A 22,042-nucleotide genomic window follows, 5' to 3' on the forward strand; every position below is an offset into this window, starting at 1 on the left:
TTTGAAGTAATTAACATTATTAGCCCCGTTTAAAAGTTTTTAAAGGTTTATGAAATGGAGATAGTTTATATTAATTAACATATATTTTAAATAGGTAGTTTTGAATTTTTCTATAATATTTGTAATGTTGATATTTTGCATGTTTTTCCAGTTAATATGTATTCTTTTTTCATGATAATTCATGCTATTTTAAAAGATAGAGCTATTGTTACAACAGCCCTTTTTTTCTGATATATTTTATTATTTTCAAATATGCCATTTACCATTCCTTATTGTTTCCTTACAGAATGTTTCATGTATTCATGGACCAAAAGATGGAGTTGATTTTTGTTTTTAAAAAGATACTGTTGATGATCTGATACAACTGTATGTATTCACTTGATAAGGATTCATGGAGTGATCATTAAGTTGGACTAGTAATCATTTCTGAAAGTTTCTTCAAGCACTGTTTAAAATTCAGGTGTCAAAGAATATTCGGCTTAAAACAGTATAATATATTTTCTTTGAGTACTGCAAATTTCAGAGACCACAGTTGGATTCCAGTTATATTCTACAATCAAAGTGATTCAGTTCTTTGATAAAGTTAATTTCAAAGAATTTGATGTTTGTTAGCAGCGCCAAAAGATGGGAGAAAAAAATGGTAGGTTGAAAAACCATTGTTAAACTATGTTTAAAAGTATATAGACTACTTAATGAAGTTGAATTGTCGAATTTTCAAGTTTTTTCATTGCACGTGACTTTCCTGAATTATAATTAAGGATTTATTCTCGTGGAACAACAGTTTGGACTTTATAATTAATTATGTATCTGTAATGCTTAGTGAGTACTTTAATGTACTTTAAAAACTATACTTTATTTTTTTAGAAAACTTTAAACTTTACAGAAAAATTGAAAGGCTGGTACAGAGTTCCCTGCACCCAGTTCTGCCTATGATTAAAATCTAACATTTGGCTGATAACATTTGTTACAGTTATTGTTACTGACACATTATTGTTAACTAAAGTTCATAGTTTATTCTTATTTCCTTACACGATGTCTATTTCTATTCCAGGGTCCCATTCAGGATACCACATTACATTTACTTGTCATGTTTCCTTAGGGTCCTCTTGGATACAACAGTTTCTCAGACATATTGTTTTTGTAAGATTTTGTATCCAAGTGTTTTATAAGATGCCCCTCTATCAGAATTATTGAGTGATATTTCTTTTTCTCATGATTAGACCTGGGGTTGTTTTATTTGGGGGAGAAAGACCATAGAGGTAAAGTGTCATTTTTTACCACATAATGTCAAGGGTGCATGTTATCAACATGATTTCTCGCCTGTTGATATTGAGCCTGGCTGACATCATGTTCAGTGATTTCTCCACTGTAAATTACTGCTCTCTTTTTCCCTCCATTTCCCTACTTACTTTTTGACAGGAAATCACTATGTACAGCCATACTTAAGGAGTGGAAAGTCATACTCCTCCTCTTTGAGAGCAGGATACTCACACTATTATTCAGAATTCTTCTGCAAGGGAGATTGGTCTCCTCTCCCCAATTTATGTATTTATTCAGTCATGTATTTATATCAGTATAGATTCTTGGATACATATTTTATATTTGGGGTTATAATCCAGTACTTTTTTATTTTGTTATTCAGATTATCCCAGGATTGGGCATTGGAGCTCTTTCAGTCAGGCTCCTCCCCCTTTGACATACCCCATCAGTGCAGTTGGTTTTTGTTTTGTTCTTTGTTTTTGGTTTTTAGCACTTTCTTATTTTCTGGTACTAAAAGATGCTCCAAGTTGATCTCATATATTTCCTGCCATCTTCCTAGAATGAGCCGTTTCTTGAATGAGCCTACCTGGTTCCTTTTATTGGAGGATGGTATTACAAACCAAGATCTGGGCAGTAGGTGTGTTTGTTGCTCTTGGGGTATCTTGACTATAGGCCCTCTCAACTGACAGAGCAAGATATATATAAATTGTATTTGCACGTATCTATAAATATTTCTGTATGTAACCATCTCTAACTATACTAAGTTAAACATGAGTTTATACTGATGTTTCTGGCTCTAATCCATTACCACATGGGTATGCTAACCTAGTCTCCTTGCTTATCCGTAAATTCCCATTATCTGTTATCCACTTGTTTATTTGCTTAATTCCCATATATATGTATAGCAGTATCAGAAGTATATACTGATTCCGAGGTCGGAAACCTCAGTGCTTGTGCAAGTTCCTTTTGCCGGTAGTTTTACAGAGTCCACTTATTTCCAAAGTTGTTTCAATCAGCATCTTTTCCACCCAGCCCTTCAGCAGAGTTGTGTATACATGCCTTCCTGGGATCCCTGACCTCTTAAATGATATTGCATACATTAAGCTTCCCTCGTTGTGCTTTCAAGTACTGTGGGTTTTGATGAATGCATAATGTCATGTATACACCGTTACAGTAGCGTACAGAATGGTTTCAGCACCCTTTAACATGTGTGTAATAGGTGAATTGTTACAAAGATTGTAGTACCTAATTCACTGGACAGTTATTTAGACCAGTGGTTTCAAGCCTTCTTTTGGTTTCAGGACTACTTTATACTCTTAAAAGTATTTAAAACCCTCAGTAGCTTTTGTTTATGTGGTTCATATCTGTTCATATTTACTATATTAAGAAATTGAGAAGCTTCAAAAATGGTAATTGACCTATGTTTTTAAAATAATAAACCCAACATGTTAATATAAATTATGTGAGAGAGAACTATTTTCTGAAACAAAAAAATCAGTGAGAAAACCACTGTTTTTTATTTTTACAAATCTCTTTGATAGTTGGCTTAATAGAAGAGAGATTCTCATATCTGCTTCTGCCTTCAGTCTGTTGTGATATGAGGCTTTGGGGTAAATATATAAAGAAAATGAAGCTTCACGCAGACAAGTTTTTAATAGCCTCTCAGATGATGATGGAAATTTTTATTTGATACAACTACAAAACTCAACAAGTAGTCATTCCTTCAAGGTTAGTTATAGTGTGGAATCTGAATTCCTATCAGTGAGCTTTCTTTACACTGTTACACTAAAATCCATGGATTTGTCTTGCACTTTGAATGGGTCTCTTACACGTGTATGATTTTATAACATCATGCATTGGCCACTTGGAAAACATTGGTGCAATGAATTATGCAGATTTTTCCAAATGTTAACACATTTAATCACAATATTTTAAAATTACATTTCTTAATATTGCTATCAATCATCAAAAATTGATGAATTAGTGAGAACCTTTCAAACTTATGGCAGATACAAGTTTTCTAAATTTTCAATTTTAATTTGGTAGCTTGAATTTTATCATTAGCAATGACTGCCATTACTTTTGTACTTCAAGTTTGAGAAAATGTGTACCAAACACCCAGTCAGAAAACCATAATTTTTATTAGTGTTTCTTTTAAGTAAAAATGGTTTTCCATGGTCATGAGAAATGCTGGGCTGGAGGAAGCACAAGCTGGAATCAAGATTGCCAGGAGAAATATCAATAACCTCAGATGTGCAGATGACACCACCCTTATGGCAGAAAGTGAAGAACTAAAGAGCCTATTGATGAAAGTGAAAGAAGAGAGTGAAAAAGTTGGCTTAAAGCTCAACATTCAGAAAACGAAGATCATGGCATCTGGTCCCATCACTTCATGGCAAATAGATGGGGAATCAGTGGCTGACTTTGCTTTTCTGGGCTCCAAAATCACTGCAGATGGTGATTGCAGCCATAAAATTAAAAGACACTTGCTCCTTGGAAGGAAAGTTATGACCAACCTAGACAGCATATTAAAAAGCAGAGACATTACTTTGCCAACAAAGGTCCACCTAGTCAAGGCTATGGTTTTTCCAGTGGTCATGTATGGATGTGAGAGTTGGACTATAAAGAAAGCTGAGCACCGAAGAATTGATGCTTTTGAACTGTGGTGTTGGAGAAGACTCTTGAGAGTCCCTTGGACTGCAAGGAGATCCAACCAGTCCATCCTAAAGGAGATCAGTCCTGGGTGTTCCTTGGAAGGACTGATGTTGAAGCTGAAACTCCAATACTTTGGCCACCTGATGTGAAGAGCTGACTCATTTGAAAAGACCCTGATGCTGGGAAAGATTGAGGGCAGGAGGAGAAGGGGACAACAGAGGATGAGATGGTTGGATGGCATCACTGACTCAACGGACATGGGTTTGGGTGAACTCTGGGAGTTGGTGATGGACAGGGAGGCCCTGCGTGCTTCGATTCACGGGATCGCAAAGAGTCGGACACGACTGAGCGACTGATCTGATCTGATCTGATCTGATCAAGGACCCTAAGTGAAGTTGGTGGTAAACAATACAATGGCTTACTGGTAGTTTGGTGCAACTGCCTTGATTCACACTAAGGCTCCAGCACTTTTATTCACCAGAGCTTTTGAACCATCAGCTAATGTCAGTATAGGGAAGAAAAAGGCAAATAATGTATTACTATTAAAATAGTTTGACCTAGTGTATTGTCTGAAAGGATTTGTGCTATGCTGTGCTTAGTCGCTCAGTCATGTCCCGACTCTTGACCCATGGACTATAGTCTGCCAGGCTTCTCTGTTCATGGGGATTCTCTAGGCAAGAATACTGGAGTGGGTTGCCATTCCCTTCTCCAAGGGATCTTCCCCACCCAGGGATCAAACCCAGGTGTCCCACATCACAGGTGGATTCTTTACCATCTGAGCCACCAAGGAAGCCCCAATATCCAAGAATTCATAAACTATAGTTTGCTGATAACAGGCTCGAAGGTGTCTTAGAGATTCTCTGGACCACTGCCCTGAAGCTCTTCAAGGAATGGATGGAGAAATATAAATACATACATATACATGTACCTAGGTCATTATCAATGTGTTTAGTAAGCAGTTCATAAATATTCATCTACTAAATGAGCTCAGGTCAATGTGATTCATAAGTGTTGCCTATTTACAAAGACTTTCTAGCTCATGTGAGATTAGAAGACATACAGTATAACTGTATAGTTTGCTTGTCTTCCTTCTTTGCAGTGGTGCATACCTCTTCATGATTATGTTCTTGCAATAAATCTTAATATCTAGCTGAATAATGGAGCAAGCTTGGATAGACAGTGGAGTTGTAAGATGATATTCTTCATTTCTAGAGGCGAGTAGCAGCAGTATTAGTTTGCTGATTTGAGTTTCAACTCAAGTATCTGCTGCTATATTTCTTCTCAGTCTCCATGATTCCTTTTTCTTATTCTCATCACTTACATGTTGATGTTTTACAGAAAACCCTTCTCGTTCTACGCATTCTCTCTAATCACATCTCCTTTGTGGCTTCAATCAAGAATTTTTGTATTATTGACTCCAAAATTAATTTGTATAGCTGGACCAGATCTTACTCGGGAACCTACATATCCACTTTAACTATGCTGCTTGAATTTCTCACTTGTTGCTCTACCTTTATTCACTATTGCAAATAATACCAGTATTATACATATGGTTGACCAAATCAGAAACAGAGAAATCAATCTTGACTCCCTTTTCCCACTGCCCCGTGAGTGAGATTTTTAAAAACAAATTAATGACATAATGATAAGATGCTTAAGCCTCTTAAGTGGCTCCCCATTGCCTTCCATGTAAAAATAAGGTTGCTTAGTATGGCACACAAGGCCCTCCTTGTAACAGCCCCTACCTTTCTCTAAAACATCATTTCTCATCCCTTTTGCCTTTTCACATTGTGTTTCTTTTTTTAAGTGTTGAAACCTTTGTCTGAACTGTGCTTTGGGGAATTAAAAGTAGGCTTAGTCTTGTGTAGTACACAATAGGCCAGAGAGTTAACAGGGAAGCAGTGCTCCTCCTGAGGCTGCTGGAGAGCAGCGGCCCTCATTAGCCAGAGGTCCCCTTTGGGTAAGATGACTGCCAGGGAGAATTGGGACTTTGAAGTCTAAGCCTCTTTTGAAGAATTCCCCACCGTTACTAACTGGGAGGTTCTGGGTTTAAATTTTATGAAGGAAAATGTATTTTTTGGTCAACTTACTGTGCTGTCTGCTCATTAATCCTCCCAGTGGCTTCTCAAGTGACCTGTCTACAGTGCATTTCCTCCTCTGCTTAAGGTCCAATTCATTTTAAGCATTTTATACATTAATGTTATCTATTTTAGAAATAATTTGTGTTTAACATTTTGGGTATTTTTATTACTTTTAAACATGGTGTGAGATTTGACTTTTGTCAGTTTATTTTCATCGCATTTCTCACATTTCTGTTTTCAGCTGTGAAAGGATGGAAATTTTTAATTACAGTGTTAGTTTGCTGAGCATCTGAAATGTTGGTTTATCTATATAACTTTATAAAAGCTTTAAACATTATTTTGCCTCATGTCACTGTGAACAAAAAACATTGCCACTTCAGAAGATAATGAGTGCTGCCTGCCATCAAGCCAACATCTACATGCGCCCCTAGTGGCACTCCCTGAGGAGAATTCAGAAGGTAGAAAAACTAGATACTGACGTAGATAGTTAAGATGCATATCTGAAGAATAATTTCAGTGAGCCCAGCCTCTTGTATCTCCCTAGACGTAAAAAAGCACTAACATCGTTAAATTGAGACGTCTGTTCTTTGTGATTGGCAGTAATCATTCAGTCTTTAATTGCATGTTTTATTTTTACCTCTCAGCAAAAACTGTTTATTCTGACTCTTCCCTTACCTCTTGGGAGCCGTTTCTCAGAGCTATCTCAGAGGCTGTCTCCCAGACTGTAGTCCTCAGTAGTTCCCCAAATAAAATATAATTTGCAGCTTTTAGATTGTTTTTCTTCAGTCAACATAACTATTAAAAAGTTGATAGCCAAGATATTTTTAAAAGCATCAGTGTTAGATATTTCATTATTTCAACACTTGTTGAGATGTTTCATTCTGAAACCATCCACTCGCATACTTATTGGAGGTTACATCCTTGAAAAAATTTAAATGTATAGTTGTCCATAAGTACGCGCGCTTCCACCCCAGAATGAAATCATTCCTTCTGTTTTCCAGTCAAGAAATAGTTTCACTAACGTTTTCAACACTTTTTTTTTTTTTCATTAGCAGAAATAAGGGAGATGCCTAGGTCATCTTCTTTGTTTTTCATTCTTTCTAAAGAGATAGTGACCAAGGACTCCAGTGGTTAGGCCTCCACACTTCCACTGCCAAGGACCCGGGTCCCGTCCCTGGTCAGGGAACTAAGATCATGTGGCCAAAAGAGAAAAGAAGAAACAGTGACGAAAATCTTTTTCCTGAAGGAAAGTAATAGCCCAATTAAATCTTGATTTTATTTAGAAACCAGGTGGATTTTTAATAGCATGTGCCTTAGAAAATTTACAGTCTATGTCTGTTGAGCTCTTAGGCTATTCACCTGTTTTTTCTTTAGGTGATGCAAAAACTTTCTGGATGGAGCTGGAAGATGATGGGAAAGTGGATTTCATATTTGAACAAGTGCAAAATGTGCTGCAGTCACTGAAACAAAAGATCAAAGATGGGTCTGCCACAAATAAAGGTATGAAGCAATAAAAACTTTCAACACATTTAATGCTAAATATTACCCACTGGTAATACAGTTTAGTTCTAATTCCAGTATTGCTATTTGTTTTTAAAAGTCAAAATATTTTCTTTTGTTTTCTAAGAACCTAACATCAGTTCTGTTTGCTTTTTTTGTGTATATGCTCTGTTTCTATAAAAACTCATTTTTATACTATGAACACTTGTCGGAGAAGGCAATGGCACCCCACTCCAGTACTGTTGCCTGGAAAATCCCATGGACGGAGGAGCCTGGTAGGCTGCAGTCCATGGGATCGCTAAGAGTTGGACACGACTGAGCGACTTCACTTTCACTTTTCACTTTCATGCATTGGAGAAGGATATGGCAACCCACTCCAGTGTTCTTGCCTGGAGGATCCCACGGATGAGGGAGCCTGTTGGGCTGCCGTCTATGGGGTCACACAGAGTTGGACACGACTGAAGTGACTTAGCATAGCATAGCATGAACACTTGTAAAAGTGGATGAAGATGATTATTTTGAATAATAAATTATGAATAGATAAATAAATCTCTCTTTATTTCAGGCTACTTTTCTCTTCCTCACTTTATCTTTATGCGGGGGTGGAAGGGGTGTATTACAAAACTAGTATGTGCTCCTTGTAGAACATTTGGTACATACAGAAAAATACAACAGATTATCCATCACCCAATCTTTCAGAGACAGCTTAGACATATATGGATATGTTTTGCCTGCTTTAAACACATTTGCGTTAGTAGTCTTCAGAGAGCAAACCTTGTATTTTACGTAGGCAGTCAGTTCAGTCATCCAGGTTTTTATTTTTTCTGTTTGTCTTCAGCCCAGGTAGTTGTAGAATATAGACTTTTATATGGAAACTTCCTTCATTCCATCAGAATACATGATTTTCAAGCAAAATTTCCCCCCTCCTATTCTTTGTTTTCCCCAGGATATTCTTAATTCTTTTTGGATATTCTATGACATTAATCTGTTGTGTGTTTGTCTACAAAATTAATACTGTCTTTCATTTTAATATTCTCATTCCTTCATGAATCTAATATATCTAGGTTTGAATTCACTTCTACCTCTTCCTATCTGATTGACCTGAAGTAAACAGTAAGCTACTAACCTCTAAGCTTCAATTTCTTTGTCTTTATTTATTTTTTTTTTAATTTCTTTGTCTTTAAAGTAGATACTCATAAAAACCTCTCAGAGGAGTTCCAAAGATTGAATGAGATAAAGTATGTGTCAGTGAATTGCATAGCACAGGAGCTGACATCTTGAATAAAGGTGATGCTGCTGCTGATTGTTTTCATTCTTTTTTCCCTTCCTTAACAGAATACATCCAAGCAATGATTCTAGTAAAAGATGCAATTATAAACCACAATTCAACATTGATAAAGGGTATGTACATTTCTAATCCTAACCTACAATATTCTCTGCTGTTTTCTTGCTTTGAAGCAAGCCAGCCTTAATTATGTTGCATTAAGCAAAGACAGTTTAAGATAAAACTGCAGGATCCATATAGGTAAGTTATGGAAATCATGTGTTCCTAGTCAATGAAAAGTCCTGCCCATCCAGAGATAGGAAATGCACACTCTATTAAACCTCTCAGGAAGAACAAATGTATCTCTTCTTCAAAAAAGCTTCTCCTATAAGAAGCACAAACAGAATCCAAGACTCCAAACCATTGTAAACCTGCTTTGTGTAAAGAACAGTGCTAGAAAGATATATTTTGGTATAGATAAATTGATGGAAACTTTTTTCATTTCTAGATTATTATTAGAACATCAGTGTATCAACTTTAAAGGAATTGAACAAAGATGATGTACTAGGATTAGAAAAAGAAAAATTGAGAAGCTATTGTAGGTAAAAAACAAGGTCCTACTGTGTAGTACAGGGATCTGCGTTCAATATGCTATAATAGTCCATATTGGAGAAGAATATGAAGAAGAACATACGTGTGTGTGTGTGTGTGTGTGTATATAACTGAGTCACATTGCTATATAACAAACACAACACTGTCTATCAATTATCCTTCAATTTAAAAACTTTTTAATTAAAAAGTTATCAGAATCACTAGCTTATAAATCTTAGACTATCACCAATTTGCTAAAGCGTTGAGGAAGTACATTTTCTAAATTTTAATACTGCTAAATATTTTCAACAGATTGTAATCATTTTAACTGTCATAATTTGGAGCCTTAGAGTTTTAAATCTCTGAAAATATGGTTTAACATCATCAGTTTATTTTTTATTTTTTAAAATATATATTTATTTTAATTGGAGGCTAATTACTTTACAATATTGTTTTGGTTTTGCCATACATCAACGTGAATCTGCCACAGGTGTACACATATTCCCCATCCTGAACCCCCCTCTCACCTCCCTCCCCATACCATCCCTCTGGGTCTTCCCAGTACACCAGCCCCGAGTATCCTGTATCATGCATCGAGCCTGGACTGGCAATTTGTTTCACATATGATATTACACATGTTTCAATGCCATTCTCCCAAATCAGCCCACCCTCGCCCTCTCCCACAGAGTCCAAAAGACTGGTCTCTTTTGCTGTCTCTCATACAGGGTTATCGTTCCCATCTTTCTAAATTCCATATATATGCGGTACTGTATTGGTGTTTTTCTTTTTGGCTTACTTCACTCTGTATAATAGGCTCCAGTTTCATCCACCTTATTAGAACTGATTCAAATGTATTCTTTTTAATGGCTGAGTAATACTCCATTGTGTATATGCATCAGTTTATTTTAAAGAAAGGTTTTGTTATTCAGAAATGTTTTCAGTTTCAGTCGCTAATGTAAAGTTTCAGAAGAGAGTACATTCTTTCAAGAAAACAGTCTTTCTCCCAGTGGCCTACAGTAGTACTTAGAATCAACATACCCTTAAGGGGTTAGATTAGTTTTCTAAGAGAGAACCCTATAAGTGCAAGAGGTGGTAAGAAGAAATAATTCTAAACAGCTTTTTTCTTTCTAAATAATCTTCCCCAGTAAAAGAAAGTAAGTTGGGTTTTTGTCTTGGTTCTTTTAAAGTAATGATTTCATTAGTAGAAATGCAGAGTATTCTAGTTTCATATTTTTATATGTTCATCTGAAGTATAATAAATTTATCAAAATAGAAGTATATGTTTGCTAGTGGTAGAGCTAGCAAATGTTTTTAAAGTAATCAGGGAATTATGTAGTGACATTACTAGCAAATGTAGGGGTTAAACACTTCATAGTAACTTTATTAAACTTTAGGTTTCATATTAGTATTTATTTTAAAAGGAATACTAAGACTGGGAGAAACAAAAGGACTTGGTGTTGAGGTCAAAACAAGCCATCCCAGATCCAGCCTGAACTCCCCAAACCACTAATTTACGTTTGATTTTTCTTTGCTTGTGTATAATTCTATAAATATTTGCTGTGTCCCTATACAATGACCCTATACAGAGTCATTGGAAAAGACTGATGCTGGGAGGGATTGGGGGCAAGAGGAGAAGGGGACGACAGAGGATGAGATGGCTGGATGGCATCACTGACTCGATGGATGTGAGTCTGGGTGAACTCCAGGAGTTGATGATGGACAGGGAGGCCTGGCGTGCTGCGATTCATGGGGTCGCAAAGAGTTGGACACGACTGAGCGACTGATCTGATCTGATTTGATCTGATCCCTATACAAAGAACTGGATACTGTTTTTTTGAAAGAAATTATTTCTCCTTTCTCCTCTTATCTAATGGTTAATATAAAATCTCCATGTTTTTTGGTAAATGTTGTTTCTGACTATGCTTATATACCTTTGTTATATTTGTTATCTGTTAGTATGGCATTATATGGCTCATTCAAAGAAATTTCCTGGGAAAAATCAGAAATTCTTAATTTGAAAAACTTACTTTTTTTTTTAAAGGCTGTGCCATGTGGCATTGGGTTATTACTTCCCCAAGCGGGGATTGAACTTTTGCCCCCTACTACATTGGGAGCACAGAGTCTTAGCCACTGGCCGAAACTTATTTATTAATCAGTTATTGTAGCTCTCTTCATCTATCAGATTTTAAATCTTCTTTCTTTACCTCAGTAACTAAAGAGGGATATTTGCTTTCCAGTTAGCCAAGGATGACCTTGGATTAGGGCTTCCCATGTGGCACTAGTGGTAAAGAACCTGCTTCCCAATGCAGGAAGCATGAGACGCAGGTTCGATCCCTGGGTCAGGAATATCCCCTGGAGTAGAGCATGGCAAATATTCTTGTATTCATCTCCAGTATTCTTGCCTGGAGAATGCCATGGACAGAGGAGCCTGGTGGCCTAAGGTCACAAAAAGCTGGACATGACTGAAGCGACACATGCATCTACACACATGACCCTGGATTATAACTTAAACTATTCTTTTATTTTCTTAAACTTTTTTTTTCTGTTTAATAAGATTGGTCTACACTGAAGGACCAGTGCAAGTTAATAATAAGGCAGGAAAAGAATCACTTTTTTATTAAGGTCTACCACTGCATAGGAAAAAGCATGATTAAAAACAATTTTTTAAAAAACAAACATAGACTGTTCTGCATATTCACTTTTTTTTTTCCAAAATAAGAGCAGGAAATCTATGACTTTTTTTCATTAACTGCATAGCTTATTTGTGTAGTGAAGTCATGTTAGAGAGTAAGAATAGGTGAAGTTGGAAAACACAGCGACAAGAATGAACCAGGGACATCCTGGCTCAAGATGAAATTAAGTGCAGAAAGATACAGGGGAGACTAAGAGAACTATGAATGAACAAATGAAAAGACAAAAAGAGCAGCCCAAATACTTTTCCCTCTTCTACAAAAATAGAAAGTAATAGAATAATGAGAAAGCAAGAGAAACGTAAAGGCTTCCTATTTTGCGACCTTAATAGAGTCTCTGAGAGTTACACTATTTTTTCTGTAAAATACAAGCAGAAATAGGGATACTTGATGTTTGCTTTAAAGGATGATTAAAATTCAGATAAAGTTTGGGCCAAATTAGAATTTCTGCAGTAGAAATTTCTTCTATGTCTTATTTTATCCTATCTTATTTTCTTAATATTTTTGAAAATGTTGATACCTAATTTTTGCCTCAATTTTGAAACCTTAATGGTTTCAGATTTAAGGGCTCCTTATATCTCTAGTTAATAGAGTTATTAGTTAGATATTACAGTGACTCATTTTTAACTTGTTCGTAATTTTTTCATGTAGATCATAGATCTGTGACCAAGAACGCAGAAGAAAACAAGTCAAGTTCATTGCCCTCGACATCATATGAAGACTTCTTTCCAAAAGACTACACCTCTCTGTATGTATAGAAGTTAAATTTATTTATGTTGTTAGTGCTTTTGCTCCCAGAAAGCGATTTACTGTTGCTAATCATTTGACCTAAGAGTAGATAAAGTGAAGTTGCTCAGTCGTGTCTGACTCTTTGTGGACTGTAGCCTACCATGCTCCTCTGTCCGTGGGATTTTCCAGGCAATAGTACTGGAGTGGGTTGCCATTACCTTCTCCAGAGGATCTTCCCGACCCAGGGATCGAACCCACGTCTCCCGCATTGTAAGCAAGATGCTTTACTGTCTGAGCCACCAGGGGAAAATATATTAAAAAAGGATTCTTTCCCATGAAAAGTTTTTTTTAAAAAATCTTCTTTATTTTGTATTGGAGTATAGCCGATTAACAATGCTGTGAAAGTTTCAGGTGGACGGCAAAGGTACTCAGCCATACATATATATGTATCCATTCTCCCCCAAACTCCCTGCCATCCAGGCTTCCATATAACATTAAGCAGAGTTCCCTGTGCTTTACAATAGGTCCTTGTTGGTTATCTATTTTAAATATAGCAGTGTATACCTGTCCATCCCAAACTCTCTAACCATCCATTTCCCCTACCCTTCTGGAAAAGTTTTAAAAGTTGTGTATTTTATGTAGGTTCATAATTCTCTACATAGGTTATTTGTTAAATCTGTAAGTAATAAAATCTTTTAATAAACTTTAGAACTAAGGATACCCCAGATACAATTTTTTCTCTTGAAAATATGCTGAGTTAATCCCTTCATAACAAAGAACTTCTTGAATCATCAGTATTTCATATTCCCCTTCCCCAAAAATAGGAGAAATAAATTGATGACATTTTGTTGAAAAGAATGCCACAGAACCCAGCTTGAAACATAATTTATTTGTTTTAAAGTTCAAAATCAAGTTGAAAAGGGAAATGAAACACTTAGTTTACTGGTTATACAACCCTAGTGGAATTGCTCAGTTGTGTCCGACTCTTTGCAGCCCCACAGACTGTAGCCTACCAGGCTCCTCCATCCATGGAATTTTCCAGGCAAGAGTACTAGAGTGGGTTGCTGTTTCCTTCTCTAGGGGATCTTCCTGACCCAGGAATCAAATCCACGTCTCCTGCGTTGCAGACAGACACTATACCCTCTGAGCCACACCGTAGCTATGTAAATCACTCAAGAGTAAATTAGTCTAGAACAAAACAAAGAACAAAGCTATGAGAGCTTAAGAGAATTTATTTCAGTAAGTACGGAATAAAGCCAAAGGTATATATATCCCAGGTAGACAAATAGTAGTGCTCCTAGCTCAGAATATACTATAATGCTTTATAAGAAAAAGTGGTAGAAAGGAACTTGGCACTTAATAATAAGGAAAGAGTAATTCCAGGCACAGTCTTTAAAAAAGAAGGAAATACTGAATACCAAAGTAAATAAAGAAATCAAAAACTTATTAAAATGGACTAGGCTAAGAAGATAGACGTTAAATGGAAAAACAAAGCAAAATGGAAGAACAAAGCAAAAAATGCATAATAGACTATATTTTTACTATGGAATGTACCCCAGTATTATTTAAAAACTACTAAGATAGATTGAAGTTATTTAAGGAAAATCATAACCTTACCTCTTTTTTTTTTGTTTCTTCCCTCATTTTTAATGTATTAGGTGCTATTGCATTGTAGTCCATGGATATGATAGATTTGCATTGATCTTTTAGCTGCATTCTCATTCAATATTTTTTACTATCTGAGAATTTTTAAGATTGAGAACATATAAAAGAGTATAGCAAAAACTATACTAACAGCAGCCAGAACTAACAGCTATTAACATTTCATTGTATTTGCTTCCAGTGTCTTTTTTTAAAAGAAAACAAAACACTGTAGTCTCTTTGAGCCATACCTGACTTCTCACCCTGAAAAAGTTCTGTTCTCCTCTCTGCCTTTATGAGCAGTCACTGTCATCAGTTATTTCTCTAGTTCATTTTTTTAATATTTACATAGCCATAAGTAATATTTAGTGCTGTTACTTATAGTTGTTAAATTTTACATAAATATTCATATATGTACCTTCTTACTTTACTCAGCATTAGTTTTGAGATCTAATCATGTTGCTTGCTGTGTTATAGATCTGTTTCATTCCCTTTAACTGTTGTTTGGATTTCCGTAATGTGAAAATACATTTTATTTATTCATTCCTTTAAGGATGGATAGATCATTCTAAATATTACCTAATGTAAATAGTAGTATAGTGATCAGTTTTACCCCAAACTTTTTTTTAAGAAAGTATTCATTGTGCAAGTTGCTATTAAGGAACCCAAAGGTTTAGTCTGGAATCTATAAGATTACCCAAAATGTAGAAGAAAAGGGCAAATGGTTGAGAAAAAGAAGAGAATGATGAATAGTGTTCTTAAAAAGAAGCCATTACCAGAAAACCAATGATTTTAATGAGCACTATAGAAATATTTTCTGGATTATCCGTACGTTATAATGTTTTTTTAGAAAATGTTAAGAGTTTCAAGCTAAGATGATAGAGTTAGGGCCACTGTGCTGCTGCTCATAGCTCTAGTGAAGGAAATCACAATATCTAAACTAGGCTTCAGGATGGTTCCAGCAACTAGAAAATGAAAATACATGTTTTTCATTTAAAAATTTGTTACTTAGGGAATTCCCTGATTGTCCAGTGATTAAGACTCCATGTTCCCAGTACAGGGGACATGGGTTCTTTCCCTGATCGGGGAACTGAGATCTACACGCCATACAGCATGGCCAAAAGAAAAAAAAAGAATTCAATCGAAAGGCAGAATGAGTCTAGAAAATAAGAGAACATTTTTGTGTATTTATAAAAACTTAAAGATATTAAGCTAGTAAGTCAAAGTTAGGTGAAAGGACTCTTTACAGTATTCAGTAAAAGACTCTAGAACAATTGGATATCATTTGGAGAATTTAAGTTAGATATTCATGTTACATCAATATAAACTCCAGATGAAATTGAACTCTCAAACCTAAAAATTAATTATAAAATTAGAAACCTTAAAATCAGAAAAATAAAAGATTAGATGTCTTTCCATAACATTATTTAACATGGCATTATTCATAAAATCATTTATACTTTATTATAAATACTTAATTCTCTGCCACGAATGTAAGTTCCTTGATCACAGAGCTCTCATCTTTGTTTTCATAGCACCTGGCACATAGCAGGCATTCAAGAAATCTTTGATGCCCTTGCAGCCCTACCTCCCAGCGTCCAGGGAGGGGAGAAAGGCTGCAGGTGGAGATAATCACCAGTAGCAAGTGATGTAATCTTTCATGCTTAAGCAGTTAAACCAGTATAAAAAGCAACAGGGCTCTTGGAGGTTCCTGGTTGGCAGACACTTTGAGGTGCTGGGAGGGGGGTGCATTTGGACCGGGCATATGGGAACTCCATGCCCTTTCTTACCTACGTTGCCCCATGCCTCTCTCCCATTTGGCTGTTCCTGAGTGCATCTTTTATTATAAACTGGTAATAGTAGTTAAAGTGCTTTCCTGAAGTCTGTGAGTCTTTCCAGCCCATTAACAAAGAGGAGGAGTTTGTGGGAACTCATGGATTGGTCAGAAGTGTGGTGACCTGGAAATTGCATTTCGCATCTGGATTGGGGGCAGTTTTATGGGACTGAACCCTTTAATTTGTGGAATCTGATGCTGACTCCAGGTAGATAATGCCAGAATTGAACTGAATTATTGGACACTCATTGAAGAAGTGGTGCTAGAAAAAAAATACCATGTATTAGGTGCTCAGAAGAAGATTAAAAAAAAACACTTACATAACTTTCTATAACTGCAAAACATAGATGTTTTATTTCAGGGTCTGGCTTATTTTCATGTTGTCTGAGAAGAAACTAATATAGGAATTAAATATCATCTTAGTGGTTTTTTTTTGAATATGGGGAATTGTGCTATAAATTTGAGGTTCTAATAAATAATTAATTTTAAACAGATCTACAGAAAACCAGGAAATTCCCCCTATGGAAAATAAAGTTGCAGACTTTAGAGAAAAAGAATCTTCTTTAAATTTATCTTACCAAAAGCATCAGTGCTCTGGCTCCTGTCTGATGAAAATGCCATTTACCTTCAAGGGGGAAAACCCTCTGCAGCTACCAATCAAATGCCATTTCCAAAGACGACACGCGAAGACAAACTCTCATTCTTCAGCACTCCACGTGAGTTATAAAACCCCTTGTGGAAGGAGTCTGCGAAACATGGAGGAAGTTTTTCGTTACCTGCTTGAGACAGAGTGTAACTTTCTATTTACAGATAACTTTTCTTTCAATACCTATGCTCAGTTGACTCGGAATTACCCAAAGGAAGAAGAAATTGTTTCTGATGTGGATATTAGCAATGGCGTGGAATCGGTGCCCATTTCTTTCTGTAATGAAATTGACAATAGAAAACTTCCACAGTTTAAGTACAGAAAGACTATGTGGCCACGAGCATATTATCTAAACAGCTTTTCCAACATGTTTACTGATTCATGTGACTGTTCTGAGGGCTGCATAGACATGTGAGTAGAAGAACATGGCATTTCAAAAAAATCTTCTGAATGTAGGGGCACTTGTCAAGAAATGCTGCTGTGTATCAGTTTGTTTGTCTGTCTTATCTAAAACCAGTTCATCAAGAATTGAAAATAGATGCACTCTCTCTTTAGCAATAGGAAGGAAACTCTTCACCTGTTATTTTATTTATTTGGGAATTATTTCTTGCAGAGATAAGTTTTTCCCTTAATCTGTTACTGTAACTCTTAATAGCAATAATTAGAGCTAATGTTGTGTAACTGTGCCAAACATTGTGACAAGTGCTTTCCCTCTATTTTCTTGTTTAGTCCTCACAAAGTCTTATGGAGTAGTTAATATTATTTCCATGTTACAAATGAGGAAGTTGAGAAACCAAATGTAAGGTCAACAAATTTAAGCACTAGGATTTGAACCTATGCTGCTTGCTGCTGCTGCTGCTAAGTCACTTGAGTCATGTCCGACTCTGTGCGACCCCACAGACGGCAGCCCACCAGGCTCCCCCGTCCCTGGGATTATCCAGGCAAGAACACTGGAGTGGGTTGCCATTGCCTTCTCCAGTGCAAGCATGCATGCTAAGTCGCTTCAGTCGTGTCCGACTCTATGCTACCCTGTGGACAACAGCTCACCAGGCTCCTCTGGCCACAGGATTCTCTAGGCAAGAATACTGGAGTGGGTTGCCATTTCCTTCTCCTATGCTCTTAACTGTTATATGTCATGTTTTACTTTTCACATATCTTTTCCTTGCTCCTTTTTTAGACAGTTAATGGTGCCTGTCCTGATCCTAAAATTGACATTCCATAAAAAAATGAAAACATGTTCTAATATATCAAGACTTTGAAAACCATTTTGTTTTAAAGGTGTATAATTTACTGGTATTTGTAGGTTTGCATCGGTAGAACAGAGTTGCATTATATGTACATTTGCTGCTGCTGCTGCTAAGTCGAGTCAGTCGTGCCCGACTCTGTGCCACCCCACAGACGGAAGCCCACCAGGCTCTTCTGTCCCTGGGATTCTCTAGGCAAGAACACCGGAGTGGGTTGCCATTTCCTTCTCCAATGCATGAAAGTGAAAAGTGAAAGTGAAGTCGCTCAGTCGTGCTGACCCTTAGCAGCCCCATGGACTATAGCCTACCAGGCTCCTCCATCCATGGGATTTCCTAGGCAATATGTACATTTAACTTAATGCAAATGTAGCTGCCTATACTAGGAAAAAGAAAATGCATGAGAGAGATAAACAGAATTAATTTAAATTGTATAGATAGTAGTTTTTAACCATCCTGTCAGTTAGGAGTGTGAGATGAGGTACATAAATACAGTTTGGCCCAGTTGCTTTAGGTTTTGTCATAGAGGAAACCTCTCACTGTGCCAAGTTTTATTCTGTTTAAATATAGGTTGTTGTTTTTAAGCGTTGCCTCTAACCTGTCTACATCTGGCCAAGCCCAGTCTCCTTCAGTGTAAAGGAAAAAACTAACTGTTGGGTTGGACAGTGTTTACTGAACTTTATGGTTAGTTTAACAAGGTGTTTTTCAAGAATAATTTTGATGGTGTGTGATTTTTGCCTTAGACCATAGAAACTAATCCCCATGTAACGTGCACCACCAGCATACATATGTTCGTTTTTTTGGTCACAAATTACAAGAGAAGTCACAAAATAAGCAAAAGCTGAGGCTCACGGGAATCTGGAATTGGACACAAGCACTGTGGCCAGGGATTCTAATCCTGACGGGAATGGGAATTAAACGTGTCTCATGCATGGTGGAGAGTGGGCACCGAGCTCTCAGGGAAAGGGGGCAGAAACAGGGACCTACCCAAGGCTAGGAGGTTGGCTAATAACAGGGCCTGCAATTGTATAATTGTATTGATAACAACCAGGCTTAGAGCTGTAAAACCCATAGGTCGGATCCAGAGCAGCCAGTGTAGAGGAACACCCAGGAGTAACCTGTACAGAAGTGTAATCTCGCATAGTCAGAGCACACAGAGGCATTTAGGATCATGAAGGCAGCCTAAGTTCCAACAAATGGCAGAGTTCACACCTGAGGAATCAGAGATAAATGTAGAATGTGACTGAAGGAGACTTTAAAATAGGTATGTTTAAAATGTCCAAAGAGATAAAATATTAATATCCATGGAATGAGGAGGTGATTATTTTTAACTATACTGTATAAGTAAAAGAGCCATTTAGAAATACGGGAAATAAAGCATATGGTTATGGAAATAAAAAACTAAGTAGAGGGACTAAGTGGTAGCATTGGTATAGCTGGAGAAACAATCAGTGAATAGCAAAGCAAAACTGAAGAGTTCTCCCAGAATGCAAAGAGATAAAAATATGAGGAAAAAAAACTTAGAGGTTAAAAAATATGAAAGGTCAATGAGAAATTCCAACATACCTCTGAGAAGAGAGCATCATTCAAAGAGACAATAGCTGAGAATTTTCCAGAACTGAAGAAAGATAGGAGTCCTCAGAGTGAAAAAGCCTACTGTGTACTAGGAAGGGAAAATAAGATAACTTACATTTAAATATATCATGATGCAACTTTGCAAGTATCTAGGGCAAAGAATAAATATGCTAGCAGATGGAAAAGAGAAAAAATACATTGACAGGGCAGTTTTTATCAAAAATAGAAGACAAAAAGGCATATTAGCTTAAAATGCTGAAGGAAAATAAATATAAAACTAGAATTCTGTAACAAGCCAGTTATATGGTAGGGGGTGGGGGTGTTAAGAGGGTGTTCAAACAATTACACAGCAGTTGAAGATATGCACTCCTGTTTTTCAGCAATAGTATTTTTCTACCTAGAGCATTGTTTTCCAAGCTCTAAGTTTCAGTTCAGTTCAGTTCAGTTCAGTCGCTCAGTCGTGTCCAACTCTTTGCGACCCCAGCACGCGGCACGCCAGGCCTCCCTGTCCATCACCAACTCCCGGAGTTCACTCAGACTCACATCCATCGAGTCAGTGATGCCATCCAGCCATCTCATCCTCTGTTGTCCCCTTCTCCTCCTGCCCCCAATCCCTCCCAGCATCAGTCTTTTCCAGTGAGTCAACTCTTCGCATGAGGTGGCCAAAGTACTGGAGTTTCAGCTTTAGCATCATTAAGCTCTAAGTTTAGTAGGATGTAAAATCACTTAAAGGGCTGTAACTAGAATCTTAAAAATTAAATTGTACAGGAAGTACCATGTGTACAGGAAGTACAGTGATAAGGTACTTATATGTGACTGCTATTTCTTACTTTACATATACACACATATAAATATGCATGCCTCTTGTAGGATCTTTTCTTAGAAATGTAAGACATTTCTTGCTATGAGTCATAGTCAAAAATATTTGAAAGCTGCTACCCAAAAGATGCTTAGACAGGGACATAAGAATAAGGATGTTGCAGCATTGTTGTATTGAAAACTAGAAGCAGTTTAATTGTGATTCTAAATGCTGTGGAAAAGTTAAGAAGGTAGATCTCAAAAGCATTATATTGAATGAAAAGACAAGTTGTAGGATAATAGCTATGGTAATTTTTTAAAACAATACATTGTATTGTTTGTGGGTAAATATATATGCAAAAGTATAAAGGATGCCTCACCAAACCTCTTAAGAGCTTAGTTTTATCTTTTTTTTTTTTAAAGAAGATCATTTATACAGTATATATGTTGTAAATTATAGTTGACCTTTGAACAATGCAGGGGTTAGGGGTGCCAGCCCTCGAAAACACAACATGTAACATAATTGGCCCTTCACATAAGTGGTTCCGCATCCATAATTCCACATCCAAGTTTTCATCCAACTGTAGATGAGGTAGTACTGTGTTATTTACTATTGAAAAATATCCACATATAAGTGGACCTGTGTAGTTCAAACCCGTGCTGATCAAGGGTCAGCTGTATATACATCGGAGAAAGGACTAGACAAAACGATGACAGCTGATTCTGTCTGGTCAAAATGAGTGTTTGTTATTGTTTGTGTTGTCTGTACTTTGTAAACTTTGCAAACAAACTTATATTGAAAAAGCAACAATAGATTTCTACATCTGTAAATAGAATCCAAGTCAGTCAATATATTGCTTATTTTTTCTGTTGCAAACGGTAGTTACCACTCTGACATGTATTGTATATATACAGAAAAATACTGAAGTGAATCATAGACGAAACAATCTAAGTTACTTGCCATTTAACACAGGAGATGAGAGTCAGAGGTTTTTAACCAGTAGTCACACATCAGGTTTGTAACTGAGACGCCCAGGTTCCTTACGCCTATAGAGTGTTAAGTCCCTGTCATGTTAGATAGTCATCTCAGTAGTTAGAGAGGAAATTTGTTTTTAGGTTTTCATGTTTACTGCTTAGCAGTGCTATGAAAAATAGCCGGATGCATGGCATCAGTCTCCTCAATCTATTTTTATGTCATTGGAGACAGAGATAATATAAAACATACACAAAACTATGTAAGTTCTTCTGAGCTTGACATGTTTAAGTTTATCCATTGTAGGAGGGCGGACCTGGGAGAATTCTCACAATGAAGCTTCTGCTGAATAGGAAATGAAAGGAATTCATTTTGAAATGTTAAAACTCATAGTTAACTATTTCATGAGCAAGTCGAGGTACAGGGCAGTTTATTTATGAACTTGTGGTAAATGTTGTCTTTCAAAGAGGTGTATTTTATTTAGGGAAGAAGTCTCGACTGTCCATGCGCCAAACAACTGTTTTAAATACAATTATAGTCTTTATACTTTTGTCAAGAGAGTCT

At 36.6% G+C, this 22,042-nt stretch overlaps 1 protein-coding gene across 19 annotated transcripts in view; it reads left to right on the forward strand.

Annotated features, from left to right (window-relative positions):
- The window catches only part of SETDB2 (SET domain bifurcated histone lysine methyltransferase 2), a 43,041-nt gene that overhangs the window by 3,324 nt on the left and 17,675 nt on the right, over positions 1–22,042 (forward strand). For 5 of the 19 annotated variants that reach the window (XR_015137936.1, XM_086329066.1, XM_086329074.1 and 2 more), the window contains 5 exons: positions 287–640; positions 7,371–7,496; positions 8,832–8,897; positions 12,693–12,789; positions 16,739–17,302. Coding sequence is in view for 18 of the 19 variants with exons in the window: in XM_086329066.1 (XP_086185192.1) it covers positions 625–640; positions 7,371–7,496; positions 8,832–8,897; positions 12,693–12,789; positions 16,739–17,302 (869 nt within the window). In the remaining variant the exon portion in view is untranslated. Of the gene's footprint in view, positions 1–286; positions 641–6,237; positions 6,455–7,370; positions 7,497–8,831; positions 8,898–12,692; positions 12,790–16,738; positions 17,303–22,042 lie in introns of all 19 variants that reach the window. The other 14 variants (XM_086329080.1, XM_086329086.1, XM_086329082.1 and 11 more) reach the window with 7 other exon arrangements.

Source organism: Bos grunniens, chromosome 12, assembly GCF_055505025.1.
Source record: "Bos grunniens cultivar Pamir isolate PY7600 chromosome 12, Bosgru_T2T1.0, whole genome shotgun sequence".
NCBI lineage: Eukaryota > Metazoa > Chordata > Mammalia > Artiodactyla > Bovidae > Bos > Bos grunniens.